The sequence below is a fragment of the Arachis ipaensis genome, chromosome B8 (assembly GCF_059453495.1).
Source record: "Arachis ipaensis isolate K30076 ecotype BB chromosome B8, ASM5945349v1, whole genome shotgun sequence".
NCBI lineage: Eukaryota > Viridiplantae > Streptophyta > Magnoliopsida > Fabales > Fabaceae > Arachis > Arachis ipaensis.
This window is the reverse complement of record NC_142443.1, coordinates 140,916,292-140,931,916: the sequence shown is the minus strand read 5'-3', so window position 1 is coordinate 140,931,916 and position 15,625 is coordinate 140,916,292. Positions and strand designations below refer to the sequence as shown.

General features: G+C 33.1%; 1 protein-coding gene across 2 annotated transcripts; it reads left to right on the top strand.

Annotated features, from left to right (window-relative positions):
- Window positions 1–6,989: 6,989 nt before the first annotated feature.
- On the top strand, window positions 6,990–14,286 carry LOC107613325 (coiled-coil domain-containing protein SCD2). Of its 2 annotated transcripts, XM_016315272.3 has the most exons (17): window positions 6,990–7,686; window positions 7,975–8,153; window positions 9,208–9,289; window positions 9,415–9,456; window positions 9,539–9,601; window positions 9,804–9,853; window positions 9,953–9,980; window positions 10,131–10,205; window positions 10,302–10,412; window positions 10,489–10,549; window positions 10,754–10,870; window positions 10,952–11,070; window positions 11,305–11,374; window positions 12,208–12,249; window positions 12,595–12,635; window positions 13,061–13,187; window positions 13,773–14,286. In XM_016315272.3, the coding sequence occupies exons 1-17, from the start codon at window positions 7,288–7,290 to the stop codon at window positions 13,910–13,912; spliced, it is 1,746 nt and encodes a 581-aa protein (XP_016170758.1). In that variant the 5' UTR covers window positions 6,990–7,287; the 3' UTR covers window positions 13,913–14,286. The 2 variants fall into 2 exon arrangements, 1 of the variants encoding a protein (XP_016170758.1); XR_015896409.1 differs by lacking the exons at window positions 12,208–12,249; window positions 12,595–12,635 and having other exon boundaries at window positions 7,075–7,686; window positions 11,305–11,400; window positions 13,003–13,187; window positions 13,773–14,082.
- Window positions 14,287–15,625: the final 1,339 nt, after the last annotated feature.

Sequence of the window (15,625 nt, the reverse complement as noted above, 5' to 3'; positions counted from 1 at the left end):
TATCAAAGTGCAGAAAGTAAGGCATTTTAAATAATTGCACAAAATATTAAAGAAATTATGTATTCTCGATCCTAAAGGAATAATATAATGGTGCAAACAATCATATAGGTGTACATAATAAGAATAGAGTATATTAAATATTTGAATAAAATATTTAAGAAAGCATGTACTCTTGACTTTAAAGGAGTAACAATAACATAATGATATGCACATAATAGAATAGGGTATATTAAATATTTGAATAAAATATTTAAGAAAAGCATGTACTCTTGACTTGAAAGGAGTAATAATAACATAATGATATGCACATAATAGAATAGGGTATATTAAATATTTGAATAAAATATTATAAATAATAATATAATAATGTAAGAGATCACACATATGCATATAATAGAATATGGTATGTTGAACAAGACAGTATAAGAAGGCATGTATTCTCGGCCCTAAGGGAATATTAATATAATAATATAGGAGATTGAATAAGCATTATAAGAAGGCATGTACTCTCGACCTAAGGGAATATTAACAATATAATCATATGAAAGAGCACAAAATGAGTATAGTGAATAATTGAATGAACATCACAAGGAGACATATACTAATGATTCAAGAAGAAATGAATGACATGGTTGACAGACATGATCAACATGATGAGTGAAAGATAATTAATGCCATGATAACATTCGTGAATGGAAGAAAATAAAAATGGAACATAACACATGCCAAGCATTTTAAAAACATAATTCCCTACTCTTTTTCCTAAGGCTTCTTTGAGCTTGCCTCTTGTGTTTGCCCGCAGAATATTATTTCTTTGTAGAGAGAGAAGGGAGAGGATTAGTGTTTGAGAGGAGTAATTTTTCTACCTATGTGTGCTCCCCTATTTATATACATTTGGGGATAGGGTGGTTGGGATATTTTAAATTTCAAACGAAGGGTGGTTACTAGGTTCTTATCCAAAAATTCAAAATTTTAAGCTTATCTCCCAACTGATTTTCAAATTTCGAATTTAACTTTTGGTTTCTAGAAGGGGTGGTTGTTACAGCAGGTTTGTTCATTTACAAAGGTCTTTACTTGATAACTTGTTGGAAATATCCTCTTGGCACTGTATATTTGCCAAGGACAGTGCTCATCGTAGCATATAGCCTTTGATCTTGTAGAATCACAAGGAGCAAAGAATATGCTCCTTCCAAATGTTGATATTAAACTTTCGGACAGCCTTCCTGAAATGGTTGAGAGTCTCAAACTCCATCCCCAACTCCAACCACACCTGGCTAACCGGGGCATCAGCATTGCTCTGAGGAAAAACTGGAGTCTGGTCAGTATCTTCGTCACTTGCTATTCTATGCAAGTCCTCTGACTCATAGCAATAATGTCCAGGATTTTCATCAGAAAAATCATCCTCATCAACTGGGACATAGAAGGTTGGCGGCTTGTCCGGATCAGAGTTCGGGATGAAGGATTGCCCCGAAGGGGGAGGCCTCCTAGTTGATCTCCTCTTGTTCACCTTTGGTCATCCATCAACCTCATTTGAAGGATTGCTTTGATTATTTTGGGGAGTCCAATTGGAACCAGAGGGTGGGCCTGACTCAGGGATTGATTGTGAAAGTGGATTCCTACACGGCTGTGGGATGTATTGGGTCAGTTGTTCAGGTGCAAGAGGTTCAGAAACATTGGCTTCAGAATGCGGGGATGGATATGAACAATCAGTGTGTAGTGGTTGCTGATCTTCTTCAAAAGGTGGCTGGAAAGGTTGGGACTGACTTGATGGTGGTTGATTTGGTAGGACAGGTGTTGAGGGAGGCTAAGAAACCTGTCCTGCTTCATGGGATGATGATAGTGGTGGATCTGCTGTCTCTTGGGGCATACTGACACTGTCCAGTATTTGGCCTCAACTTCAGCCTGTTTATTTTCTTCATGGGCCTCTTCCTTGATCTGGGCCTCACCCCTTCTTTGGTCCTCTTTCACAACTTGCACATGACCTACAATTTTAGCATCGTCATCATCTTCTACTACTAGCAATCTTCTTTTTAGACTCTTCTTAGGAGTTGGAACCCTTTTAGCACATGTCTTTATTCTCATTTTTGATGGAGTCATATTCTTCTCCTCAACTAACACAGGCTGATCCACGGATGCTCTGTATAAACATTTATTTTGTTACTATTCTTCACGGTTGCCTCATAGATTCTAACTATGTCCATATCAACCCTTAGGTCCCTCAACCCATCATCAAACTCCTTGCCAGGTTCTAGCCAATAAAAATCAGTAATAGACGTATATCCAATATCCTTCAGCAAATTAGATATGAAAAAACGATTGAGTGTATTAACGATAACCCTCTTGATTTCTGTGACTTCACCACCAGTATAACTAACCTTCCCACACGGCCCTCTCGCAAACCGTCCTCTATGATTAATACACAATGTTATATGGATGGTGGCCATTCCTAGAAGTGAAATTAATCATCACAAGCTAAGAAAATATTGTATATAACTGTAGCTCACACAAACCCTAAACCAACTTTTCTAACAATTCTCAGCAATTACAGGATTTGATAAGGTAATAGAATCTGTTTGACTAGTGGCAATGACATGAAATTAATCAACAATGGCAATGGCATACCTCTGTTTTCTGCGGACCAAAGGTAGTGACCTATGCGTTGTCGACGACGAGACCCCTGGGTTCGAGCTTTGCTCGATAATCTTTACAGTTCTCTCTATTACGTATTCGTGCTGAAGGCTTCGTACTTCTCCGGACGTCTTGTCCGAGTTGGGGATGACGGCGACGAAACCCCTGGTTTCAGGGTCTTCGCTTCGGAGTGCTCCACACGTCTTCTCCGAGTTGGGAACGAAGCGCCGACAATGATGAACTTCTGCTAGGGCACAGTAGATTCTCCCGCGAAATGTTCTTCAATCTCCAAACCCTTAGTAAAAAAAAAAAAACGTTTAATTCCACGTAGATAGGGCTTTGGATGGTTGGAGTGCCACGTAGGTTCGTATAAGCACGAAGCAAGTACCAATCCAAGGCAGGGTACTTTTGTCACACAGAGCGCATCTTGCATGGGTACAAAATCAGTTTCAGTCTACTATATGTCAGCGTTTTCATCTTTCATGGGTACAAATGGTCATTTATTCTTTTGAATTAATTAGGTTTATTCATGTTTAGTTGGTCTGAGATGTAGTCCATTATTCACATTATTCACAATCTCTATTGTCTACCTAGCGAAATTATAAAATAAATTTTTATTTAGTTTATTTAGTTCTTGTTTTTATTCTCAACTTGTTTCATTTTATTGTGTCTAGCTTTTTTGTTAAAAAAAATATTACGCATCCAAGTTTTTTTATGAACTAAGTCCAATCAAGTTAAATAATAAGATTTAGAATAATACTAGGCATAACTAATTTTTGTTATATTAGATTAACTTAATTAAACTTTGTTAACAAAAAGATTTGAATGCATAGCATTAATCAAAAAAAAAAAAATCCAGTTGTGTATGTATGTGCATCATATATATGCTTGCATGTTACAGACAGTTAAATACAACCATGATAGATATGCACTAAAATTAGTCATCATTATAAAATATTATTAAAATATAAAATATATATTAAAAATAAATTAAATTTTATATATATATATAGTTTAATTACTCTATTGGTCCTTGTAGTTTCGTGAAATTTTCAATTAGGTCCCTATACTTTTTTTTTTTTAATTGGGTTCCTACACCAATTTTTTTTCAATTAAGTCGGTCTTAATAGTAATTGGCTTAATTTTATAGGGACCCAATTAAAAAAAAAATTGGTGCAAGGACTCAATTAAAAAAAAACTATAAGAATCTAATTAAATTTTTTTTGAAATTATAGAAATCAGCATAATAATTAAACCTCTATATATATATATATAAAATAACTAATTTTAGTGAGTAAATAATATTTTTATTATAAACATAATTGCATCTAGCGATTCTTCTTTCATAAATGGAAACATGTAGATGACCTGACAAGTAATATATATATATAATGTTGATATTCTATTACTTATGTCTTCCAGAATTAAGTGAAGAGGAATAATGTTAGGTAGACAAAAAAAAAATTATTAGAATTTGTTTTATTTAGTATTAATTAATTATTGTAACAATTAATGAATACTAAATAAAGTAAATTATGGTTGTTTTTGGCTGATTTTCTTTAGTTACCAAATATTTCTGTTCTTTTTTTTTGAAAACTTAATTAATTACTTTATTGTATTTTATTTGTTAATCACAGTCTAGAATAAAAAGAATAAACTAACTTGAGTTAATTTAATAGTTAATTTATTAATTTATTTAAATAATTGTTAAAAATTTAAATCCTGCCATGTGTATGTAGTAACTCATTGATCAACAATAAACATTTAAATAGAACTCAAATTTTGCATTTAATTTGTCAGATTAAAAACACCATAAAAAAAATATGGAAAAGACGATCTGGTACACAATTTTAGTGTTAACATACGTTAGAAAAAGAGCTGCACCCAACACTCCTAAATATGCGTAATTTTTTATGACCTCCTGTTTATGTTACAGTTGAATCTGCAGAATTTTGGATATAGTACATGCACACATGACTGAGAGAAAAGAAATACTAGTGTCAAGTCTTTACATACTAGGTGTTCTCAACTTCTCATAGTTTGGGATATTGCTTTTGCTTGGATACACAAGGGTTAACATACATAAACACATACATTATTGTGAAAACGATAAATTAAAAAAGGTGAAAACTCAACTTTATGTAAAGTTGATAACTGAGAGTTATTAGATAAAAATTTAGTCAAATTAATCAAATTATCTAATGACTTTGATCTATCAACTTCATATGAAGTCGACTGCACTTGAGTTTTCACCATAAAAAAAATACACTATAACTATTTTGACCATAGTTATAAGAATTGAATTGGAATTGTTAAGTTATTAATTTATTAGTTTATTAATTCAACCGATAAATCACTAGTTTAACTGATAGAATCGGTCTTATATAAATAAAAAATGGTAAAAAAACTAAAATTAAAATTTAAAATATATATCTTCACTAATATTTTAAAAACAATCAAGTTTTAACAAATTATAATCAACAAGTTATAATTTAATTATTATTAAATAAATATATAAAATTCTAATATTTTTCATGATAAAAATTTTTTAATTTTATTTTGTTATTAAAGTATTTTTATATTTATTATATTGTTATATACTATATGTATTTATTAAAAAATAATATTAATAAATATCGTATAATCATAAAAAATAATTTTACTGTAATTAATAAAAATATTTAATATTTTTTATTTATACATATTTAATAATATTTATATTAATAATTATAAATAATAAAAAATATAATTAATTTAAATATAAGTGAATATAAAATTAAAATAATATCTACAAAAATGGATAAATCACACAAACAAATTAGATAATAGAGATTAATATTACACCAATGTCCTAAAATGAAATAGGTTACATGCATGTTATAAAATAACTTTATGGAAATCGAATCAACTAAATTCGATTTACATGTATGTGTTGCAGAAGTAGTAAATCAAATCAACTTAATTTGATTTACTATTGTTCCCTGTAAATCCAATCTTCCGTGTGTAAGGCCCAAAATGGTTTTCCAAAAATGAGTGATCAAAAAGATCGAATCACAATCCGAGTAATCAACTGCTTTTTTTATAAAATCTGCTCCCCCTAACTGTGAATTGAAGCTGGCTGAAAGCGTGACAGGCCAGCTAAGCCGGCATAAATTGAATTAGATAGATTCGATTTACATAAAATTGAATTTGAATTTGAACATGCATATAACCATTCTTCATTTAGGACAATTGTGTAATATTGAACTGCATTTATTTTATCTATGTATTTTACCCTAAAAAAAGTATTATGCGATTTTATTATATAATTAATAATTAGCATATGAAATAACAAGGAATAACATAGATTAATGGCAAGAGGAGTATGTAGTACAAAGAGAATCTAGATTCAAACCACATTTTTATCGACTCTGATTCGCCAATTTTTTTATTGAACCGATCGATCTAGGCCAATTTTACATCTATGATTTTGAGTTTTTGACATTAACAAAAATATTTTCAAATTTTATTATTAACAAAAATATCATTAAATAATATAAAAATATGTCAAAATTACCTAACTGCGATTAGAGATTTGCTTTATTAACAAAAAAAAGCGTGACATAATTTACTTGTCAACGTCTCAGTTTACGAAAGTATTTTTTTAATCACATTTTTTAATAATTTAAAAATATTTTTATCTGTAATAAAATAATTCAAATATAGTCACAAAAAAAAAATTCAAATATATTTTTTATGGTTTAACCCGAAAATATGCCATATAATATTTTTCTTTGTTAAAGGGATGATATAGAATGAGATGTTTGTTGCATGTGACTTAAAACAGAGCTATGGCCAAGGGGAAAAAATAATAATAATGGATTATCACTTTTGTTAAGAGGAAAATGCTAGAAACTAAAGTCTAAGTAGGAAAAAAAATCACGCTCAAACTAGTAGACAGTAGAGGAGAAACTAACGTTATTCTATAGCTAATTATCATATTTATTTATAAAAGATTTCAATATTGACAAAATTTTTCATAAAAAAATTAAACTCATTTTGTGTAAACTCGTAACGCTAGTATTTTAATTTCTTTTGTGCTGTCGAATTATTAGTTTATTTATCTCCAACTTTTTTTTATAAGTCAATTGTTTTCCATAAACGAGTCATATCTTTGATTAAAAAGAACGCTTAAACTTTAGAAATTAATTTTTCTTATTTGTCTTATATTAGAATTAACACTAGTCAATTCTCTAATTATTTCACTAAAAGTGTTTGTCTTCCACATTTAAAAACAAAACTAGAAATTTAGTGAAGAAGATAACTTTTTTGTCTCAATGAATTCAAAGTGTTTTCTTTACACTACCTTTATTGATTACCTTAGACGACACCGTTTCGCACGCCGCAAAAGTGAAAAACCTCTCTCTGTCGACGCTTGAAGATAAAAACAAAGAAACGAACCTCTCTGACTCTCTTTGAAGAAAGAAAAAAGAGACACGCACTTATTCTCTTTCCTTTCTCTCCCGCGAACTGTTTCAGAAAGAAACGGCGTCGTTTATGCTTACACTACCCGCGCACGACTCAAACCAGAAACAAACAAGACTTTCCCTTCGATTTTCTCGAGAAAATCCTCCGCCGAGAAAATCTAGCTCCCTACTCTACTATACATAGCTTCAACTGATGGATCGGAGGAGAACCGCTAGTCCGGTATACGGGCGGCAGTGGAGCGGCGGTTCCAGTAGCACCGGCTCATCGTCGCCGGCGATGTCTCCGGCGCATCCTCAGTCGCGGCTAGGTCCGTCTTCCACTGGAATGTCCACCGTCAAGCGCACGCAGAACGTGGCGGCCAAAGCCGCCGCGCAGCGTCTGGCTCGGGTGATGGCGTCTCAGGCAGCCGCTGCCGACGACGACGGCGAAGACGACGATGACCTTGACTTCCAGTTCGCTGCTCCTCGCGCTCCAGTTCCTTCTTCCTACTCAAGCAATGCAAGTAGTCTCAAGAGCTCCGGTGTTGGCACCACCGCCACCACCATCCCTCCGATCTCGCTCGCCAGGCCTAACAGATCTCCTTCTCCTGCGGTAGTTCTCATAATTCTCACTGCGACTCTTCCTGTTCATTCGGTTCCGATGCGTTTTCCTGAATTGTTTACATGAATTCGTTTGTTGAATTATGGAAAAAAAGGAACAAATATTTTGCATGCTCAATGCTGGAAATTTGATTGCTCTTGAACTTTTTTCGGTGGATGATTGGTTTGGCGCCATTGATAGTGATTGAGTGTGATCTAAGTGTTAAAATTATGGATCTGATTCAATTGTTATTCACCTGGTTCTTGTTGTGCTAATAAGATTTTGGTGCTTTTTGTTTAGTTAGGTCGGAACTTTGCAGAGCATACTCTTTCGGTACGGTCGACCTCAGCTGGAAGACCGGCAGTTTCGGTTCGCTCTGCGGCAGCAGTAGTACCTCCGCCGAGCAAATCCACAATCCGAACACCTATGGCTGTTCCTCCAATTGATCCTCCTTCCAATCGGACCAGAGAGAAAAAGTTGTAAGCATTACTTTACTTTCCCCAGCCTTACTATTTATAATTGCAGCTATTGGAATTAAACAAGTAAGGTTCTGTACGCCTTGTAGGCTTGTAGCGTTTCCAAGTAGGCAGTTTTTGATGTTTCAGACTGTTCTATGTCCCTAATAAAAATGAATTGAGTGAGCACAACCTTGAACTTGGATCTAACACCCTTTTATACTTGAGACCATGTTTTGATTGGTGGTAAGTGATGGAACAGAACATTATAGAATAAGATGGAATGCAGGAATGGAGAGTGGAGTGAGTAATATAATTATTCCACTTCATTATTTAGATATTCTAGTAATGTAATGGAGTAATGTTTCATTTCACTATTTAGACATTCAAAGAATGGCGATAATAAGTTTTTTATTCCAATAATATTGTTGCATCAAATACATTAAGATGGAATTACTTATTTAATTATTTCTTAGTTAACGAACTAGATTTAGGCCCCATGTCCTCTGAATAGGAGGGAAACAATCTGAAGGAGAAAAAAGAGATAAACCCTGGGAGAAGGGGGTGGAGGTTGTAATAGGATAGAACCTATTCTATCATATTCTGCTCTACCTTATTGGGAGTTCTCCATCCAAACAAAGGAAATTCATTTAGTTCCATTCTACTACATTACATACCAACAGGGCAAATATACCTGAACAAGTGACATGTTTGTGGCACTGGCTTGCACTCCCTATAAACGTGGTCTTTTCTTGAGATTCACGAGTGTCAAGACATCTATTCCTTATAGTATTATTAATAGTTCATTTATTTCACACAAATATAAGAGGAACAATATATCCAGGTCCATATTTCCTGAGGAAATTTATATGGGGGTTCAATAGGCTTTTTAGTTTTATATTCAAATATTTACCCGACATAGATGTAATAAATTTTCATTTGATGTATGAATGAGCTCAATCCTTATTTATCTATTGAGGTCATACATGCATCTATAGCTGTGTGTAGGCTGCAGTGGCCACTCTAGCCGTATCTGGTCTCTATCCTTCAAATTTTAATCACTGCTTAATGATTTCAGGTTTACTCCAGACGTCCCTATCAAACCAGTTAACTCGAGAGATACAGGAGATCAACGTGAAGCTTCTGCACTCCGTGATGAAGTATATATTTGAATGCATCAAATGCTCTGTCTCCAAAAAATTGAATCTTATATTCTTTATACTGGTGCTGATTTGGTAATTCATAAAGTATGTGCTTTGAAGCTGATTCATCTTTTATTTTGCAGCTGGATATGCTACAAGAGGAGAATGAGGTTATATTAGAAAAGGTGGTGCTCTTTCTTGCCTAACAAAGTTGGTTTTAAGCTCAAATATGTGATATTTAACATATCTGGTTGACTATATTGACAGTTAAGAGTTGCAGAGGAAAAACGCCAAGAAGTGGAGGCCAGAGCTAGGGAGCTTGAGAAACAGGTGAGGGTTCCCCCTCCTTTTTTCAACCCAAAAAAAAAAGATATTAACTGAGCTTTGAAACCTAACAATATTAATGTATAATACCATTGTTTAGATGCCAGTTTGATTTTTCATTTACTTAATACTTACCAATAGAAACTGCTTTACTCCTTGTACTGCCTTTGCTGATTTTTCGTGTCCTTGTTCATTTTAATTTTGGCAGGTTGCTTCTCTTGGAGAAGGTGTATCCCTAGAAGCCAAACTTCTGAGCAGGTAAGCTAGTTTTGAAGTCTCACATTATATGCTGCCTGGAGCTGAATATGTTTATTCGTTTAGGTCTTAATCTAAGGTTCTTGTGTGCTATTTATGCAGGAAGGAAGCTGCGTTGCGACAAAGAGAGGTATGCCAGAAGAATGGATATTAATCATATTATATGTGGCAGAAATATGAACTGAATGATGGTTGGAAGTTTGAGCAACAAGCTCACTAGTGCTGTTCTTTTCAAAGAATTTTGTGGAATACTCAAATTTATATTTATTTATTGTCACAGGCTGCTCTCAAGGCTGCAAAACAAACACAGGATGGGAGAGATGAGGAAATCACAGCCCTTCGCGTGGAAATTCAGGTAATTTTTGAAGAAAGCGTGCATTTCTTTCCATATTTAAATTATTTGTTATTCGTTATGAAGTTATAGCTATCTTCTTTTCTTTGTCTTTGTCAGAATCTAAAAGATGATGCAGCAGCAGCTTTGGAACAACAGCAAGAAGCTGAAGCTGAAGCAAAAGCTCTTCGTACAATGACACAGAGGATGATTTTGACCCAAGAAGAAATGGTTGGTATTTTCCAATAAAATGACAATTACCAGGTATTTCTGTTTGTCTCAATTATGTTTCTTATTTGTTGTTTAGGAGGAAGTTGTCCTGAAGAGATGTTGGCTTGCACGCTACTGGGGTCTTGCTGTAAAACATGGTAACAAACTTACTAGCGCACTCTGATTCTTACAGAAACAGTATCTAATCTTTATTCCTGCTACTCTGAAAAAAATATGCTAGTCGTGCTTTTTTTTTAATCTGAAAAACCATGGCTTAAAAATTTGTGAAGTGTATTTTACAGAACTCCATTATAATATTAGCGCTTTTAATTTTTGTGCCATGTTTCTTCCACACTTTTTAGGCATATGTGCAGACATAGCACAATCCAAGCATGAACATTGGTCTTCTCTAGCGCCTCTACCTTTCGAACTTGTCATCTCTGCTGGACAAAAGGCTAAGGAGGAATCCTGGAACAAAAGTGAGCATGAGTAAATACTCAGTTTGAAATTGTTTCTGTTAAATTATCTTCAGTGGGATCTAATTAAAGAGCATGTGCCAGGTGCTGATGATCCAGAGAGAAGCAAAGAAGTTCGTGATTTGAATGATCTCTCTGGGGAGGGAAATATTGAGAGTATGCTTTCAGTTGAGATGGGTTTGAGAGAACTTGCTTCTTTAAAGGTTCTCCATGAATATTATTAAAGTTAATCCTTTGTTTGCTCAGTAAATCAGTTCTTCATCTCATTTTCCTCTTGAAAATGTTAGACACAGAGAAGCATACTTTTAACAGCTTTTACCATTTTTTTTAAAGAGTGAATATCAAGAAATCAAACTTCTATACGTGCAGCTTGGTTCAAATCCTTTTCCTTTGTTCTTGACTTTAAAAAAGTATTTTGGTCAAATTTTATTTTGTAGGTTGAGGATGCTGTTGCGCTTGCATTAGCCCAACATAGACGCCCAAATTCAGTTCGGCAGTCTGTTCTAGGTATGTTAGTTCATCATCTTTTGTGGGTGTGTGATCTTTACCCTTGTCTCCAATCTCGAGTTCCATGCTTCTATTCGTGTTGATCCGTTTTAGGCTTGGTTTGGTAAAACTTTTACTTTTCAAAAGTAGCTTATAAAAGCTAGCTTTTAAAATATAGCTTTCTAAAAGTTGTAGCACCTATGTTTGGTAAATCAAATTAAAAATGGGTTTCAATAAGCACAAGCAACAATAATTGCGTTTGGTAAAATAGTTTTTAAAATTTAAAAATATTATAATAGACATAAGTGTAAGAGTTAAATTGAAAATTAATTAATGTATGAAGTTATATTAGACTTTTTTAATTTTGATAAGTACAAGCTATCTTTGAAAAGCTCCACCTTAGGTGCTTTCAAAAGCACCCCCATCTTTTAAAAGCTACAAGCACAAGTACATGATCTTTTTGATTTACCAAACACAAAACGAGTAGCTTATGCTTTTGAAAAGCACAAGCACCTCTTCAAAAAGTTTTACCAAACCAAGCCTTATTACTTCTTGTTCTTTTGTATGATGTACCCACAGGCTGTGGTTAGTGCAAACTCTTATTGTTTGAGCTGTTTCTTTTCCTCTTTTGATTCAGTTTTTGGTTTATTCATGTCTTGGTTTTATGATTTGTTTTGGATGCCCTTATAGTGGTGAGAGTTATGTTTTCTTCGATTCATGTACACATTTTTTGAAATTTTTCTTTAAATGATGGTTCATTCTGCGACTAACCTAAAGAAATAATAGTTCAGTAAAAGATTATTCGAATTTTGAATTAAATTGATAATTGATCATTTCTATTAATTTATTCTCAGATTCCAAGTCACGTGGTGATGCCAAATATGTGGAGGCATTTGGTAAGAAATAAGTTCTTATATATATTTTGGTGCGTAAATGTCATAAAGTTATGGTGGTATGCTTTTTAGGATTTCTCTGCTTGTCTTATGTTAATATTTTGTAGTATATGACATCTGTATTTTTTCCAACCATTTCTCATCGTCATTTGGTAACCTTTTCACTATAGAACACAAATCACGATTACCTTCTACAAACTAAAGGATTAAAATATTCTGGTTGTGTAATATGTATTTGATTGCATATTACACCCATGACTGCATCTAGCCATTCTTCGATACATGGAAATGTGTCTGGCAGATGACCTGGTGAATAATGTTGATATTCTCTTCTTTTATGTCTTCCAGAATTAAGTGAAGAGGAAGCAGAAGATGTTATTTTCAAAGAGGTTAGTAACTGTCCTTGAATTGTACTTCAGCATTTCCATTTCTACTAGGTTCTAATCATTAGATGATGGATAGAATCATGTCTAAGTTGGATTCAGGGATTTAGACGGATATGTCTGAATTTCCTGACTTGAGTCTTGACGTTATCAGGGAATCAGTTGTTGTGATTTTAAGATTTTGGTTCTTTGTTTAATTTCTTTCCATTCAAGATATATTCGTTTTTTAAAAAATCCAACTGATTACTTTATTGCATTTTTACTCATTAATCAGTCTTAAGAATGGAATCTCAAAAAAAAAAAAAAAAAAAATCTCCTTAATATACATGTTTTTTTATGACCTGTTCTTGTTACAATTGAACCTGAAGAATAGCTATTTCGGATATAGTATATGCACACATAACGTATTTATAAACTCTAAATATTTACAGGCATGGCTGACTTATTTCTGGCGAAGAGCTTTGTTTCACGGTGTAGAAGATGATATTGCAGATGAGCGACTTCAATTTTGGATTGCACGCAGTGGGCAGTCAGCAACTTCACATGATGCTGTCGATGGTAAGCTGTTGTCTTTCTCGTCCTCTTTTGTGGTTCTGGAGAGAGTAAATAACTTGATGAGTAAATAACCATGAAATTACAAGCGGGTACCTGGTCTTTCCCAGAAAAATTTGGGTGGTTATTTTGTTTCTTTTATCTGAATCTGCAACCCTACCAATTGGCTGCAATAACTAAAATACCATCTATGATGTTTAAGTTTGTTGTCCCTTAAAATCATAAAATGTTATATTACGAATAAAATCGAAGGGAGAATGACCTTAAATGTGTTCCTTAATCGGGGACTAAGTAGTTCACGAGATTTTGAAGGTGATAGATTTGTCCTTCACAATGTTCTTACTAGACAAATTTGTTATTCAAAAAAACTGAACATATTAATCTATGTTCATATACTAAAGGACTAATATTTTACCATTTTGAATAGTGAAGGATAAGTTTATCATTTTCAAATCATAAGGGATGACTTTATCTTCCATGTTTGGTCAAGGGACAAAACTGGGGTTTATCCTTAGTTTTTTTTTTCCCCCTTCTGATGTGTTCTTGAAGGTTTAGTATATGAACTTCTAAGCTCATTGTGCTTCCTTTTAGTTGAGCGAGGTTTGGTGGAGTTGAGGAAACTGGGTATAGAACAACAACTTTGGGAAGCTTCTCGGAAGGGAATTGATCAAACTCAAGGGTTGGCAGATGCTAATAATAAGACAACCACAGACTCTGATGCCTCGTCTTGATTTCGCAATCCTTCATTTGTTGATTGATTCTTTCTTCCTACGTGTATATTTGTTTTGTTTTATTCTATTTTCTACGCATGTTTTTTCTCTCTTTTTTTTCCTGTACAACCATGTTTTTCAACATTATATCTGGGTCTCATATAAAAGAAGCAAGAATCTTAATAGTCGAAGTAAATGTATCCGGTAAAAAGTAAAAGAAAAGCTATAGTCCTTTGCATTGGAAGAGTGTTGAGCTGTAACAATATAAGTGGGTGAGCTACGTGAGACTGAATTTTACCACAATTCATTTGATTAAATTTTGTAGATCAGAATCTCAGCTAGTGAGCCTGTTTGTTATGGAATGAAAATGGCCAAGAATAGAAGCCTTTGCTTTCTTTCTTTTCCTTTTTTGTTAATTCTTATTTCTTTTCATCTAGCTGCCTTGGTCATTATGATTCCTTCAGACACGATGAATGTTCGAATTTATTTGGTTGATTTGAGGTTTTGATTTATGGAAGTTCGGTTGTTATTTGATCGGCAACAATAGGCTGTATGTAATGTAAATTTCAGTAAAGTATGGTAGAATTTAATGGTATTATGATGTTAAATTATGCTTTTAATTTAATACTAATAATTATCACGAAGAATTTATAAAATATATATTAAAGCCTAATAAGTTAGTTAGGACAAGTCTAAGTCTAACATCAAGTGAAGTTTGGCTCTTTATTTGGCTAAAGTGTGATGGAGATTTGTCAGAGAATTAATTATTTGAATAAAATTAAGTGAATGATTTGAGTTGAAACTCATTATTTGACATCTAATTAACTGTCAATTTGTATTTTGGGTCAAATTTTGAGCATAATTTCATGTGATGTTCACAATCACAACCAAAATTAAGCGCCAACAAATTTGAGTGTTAATTTATTGTTGAGATCTAATTTAGAGTATGAATTGAGGTGAAGTTCACTCTGGCATCCCTAATTGAGTGCCAATTATTGGTTTGGATCAAATCTAAAGTATTACTTCACGTGAGGTTTACCTTTGTACCTGAAATTAAGTGCCAATTAGTTGTAGTTATTAAGATCGAGTATAGCGCATCATTTCATATTATTTTCACTCTTGCACCTCTACTTGAATGTCAATTAGTGATGTGCATCACTTTATCTGAAGTTCACTTTTGCACACAAAATTAGTATCAAATTAGTGATTAGGGTCAAGTTTAAAACATTACTTAATGTTATTTTGACACTTGCATCTTAAATTAAGGGTCAATCAGTGTTTTGCATCAAATGTAGAACGTTAATGATATGAAGTTGATATATGCAGGAAAGAGCAAGTTCAAGTGGTGGAATAATTAATTGTACAAATTAATTTATAACAAAAGAATTTAATAAATTGGTTCATAATTTTTTAAAATGTTGGAGAAGTTAGTTTTTAATAAAATAAATAGAAATATTAGTTATTTTAATTTAACAATTTCAGACAATTTAATCATTTAATCATATTATTTTTTTAAAAGAATTAATCATAGTTATCAAATCTACTTTGATCAAATCGGTTCGATAAAAAATCTAATTACTTGATTACTTAATTGGGTCGAGCCACTTTTCGAATTGCTTAAACATTAGACCTGCAAAAAATCGATTCGATCCATTCGAGTTTAAGCAAATCCAGTGATCCGCCCGATTTTCATGATCTAGACCGGGTCATGCTTAGTTTTTTTTTTAAAGGATT

Bases quoted from the DNA above. Each gene is read 5' to 3' on its own strand.
- LOC107613325 (XM_016315272.3), top strand. From the start codon at position 7,288: ATGGATCGGAGGAGAACCGCTAGTCCGGTATACGGGCGGCAGTGGAGC. The intron at 9,602-9,803 runs GTGAGGGTTCCC...TAATTTTGGCAG, and splicing joins CTAGGGAGCTTGAGAAACAG to GTTGCTTCTCTTGGAGAAGG. The intron at 10,413-10,488 runs GTTGGTATTTTC...TTTGTTGTTTAG, and splicing joins TTTTGACCCAAGAAGAAATG to GAGGAAGTTGTCCTGAAGAG.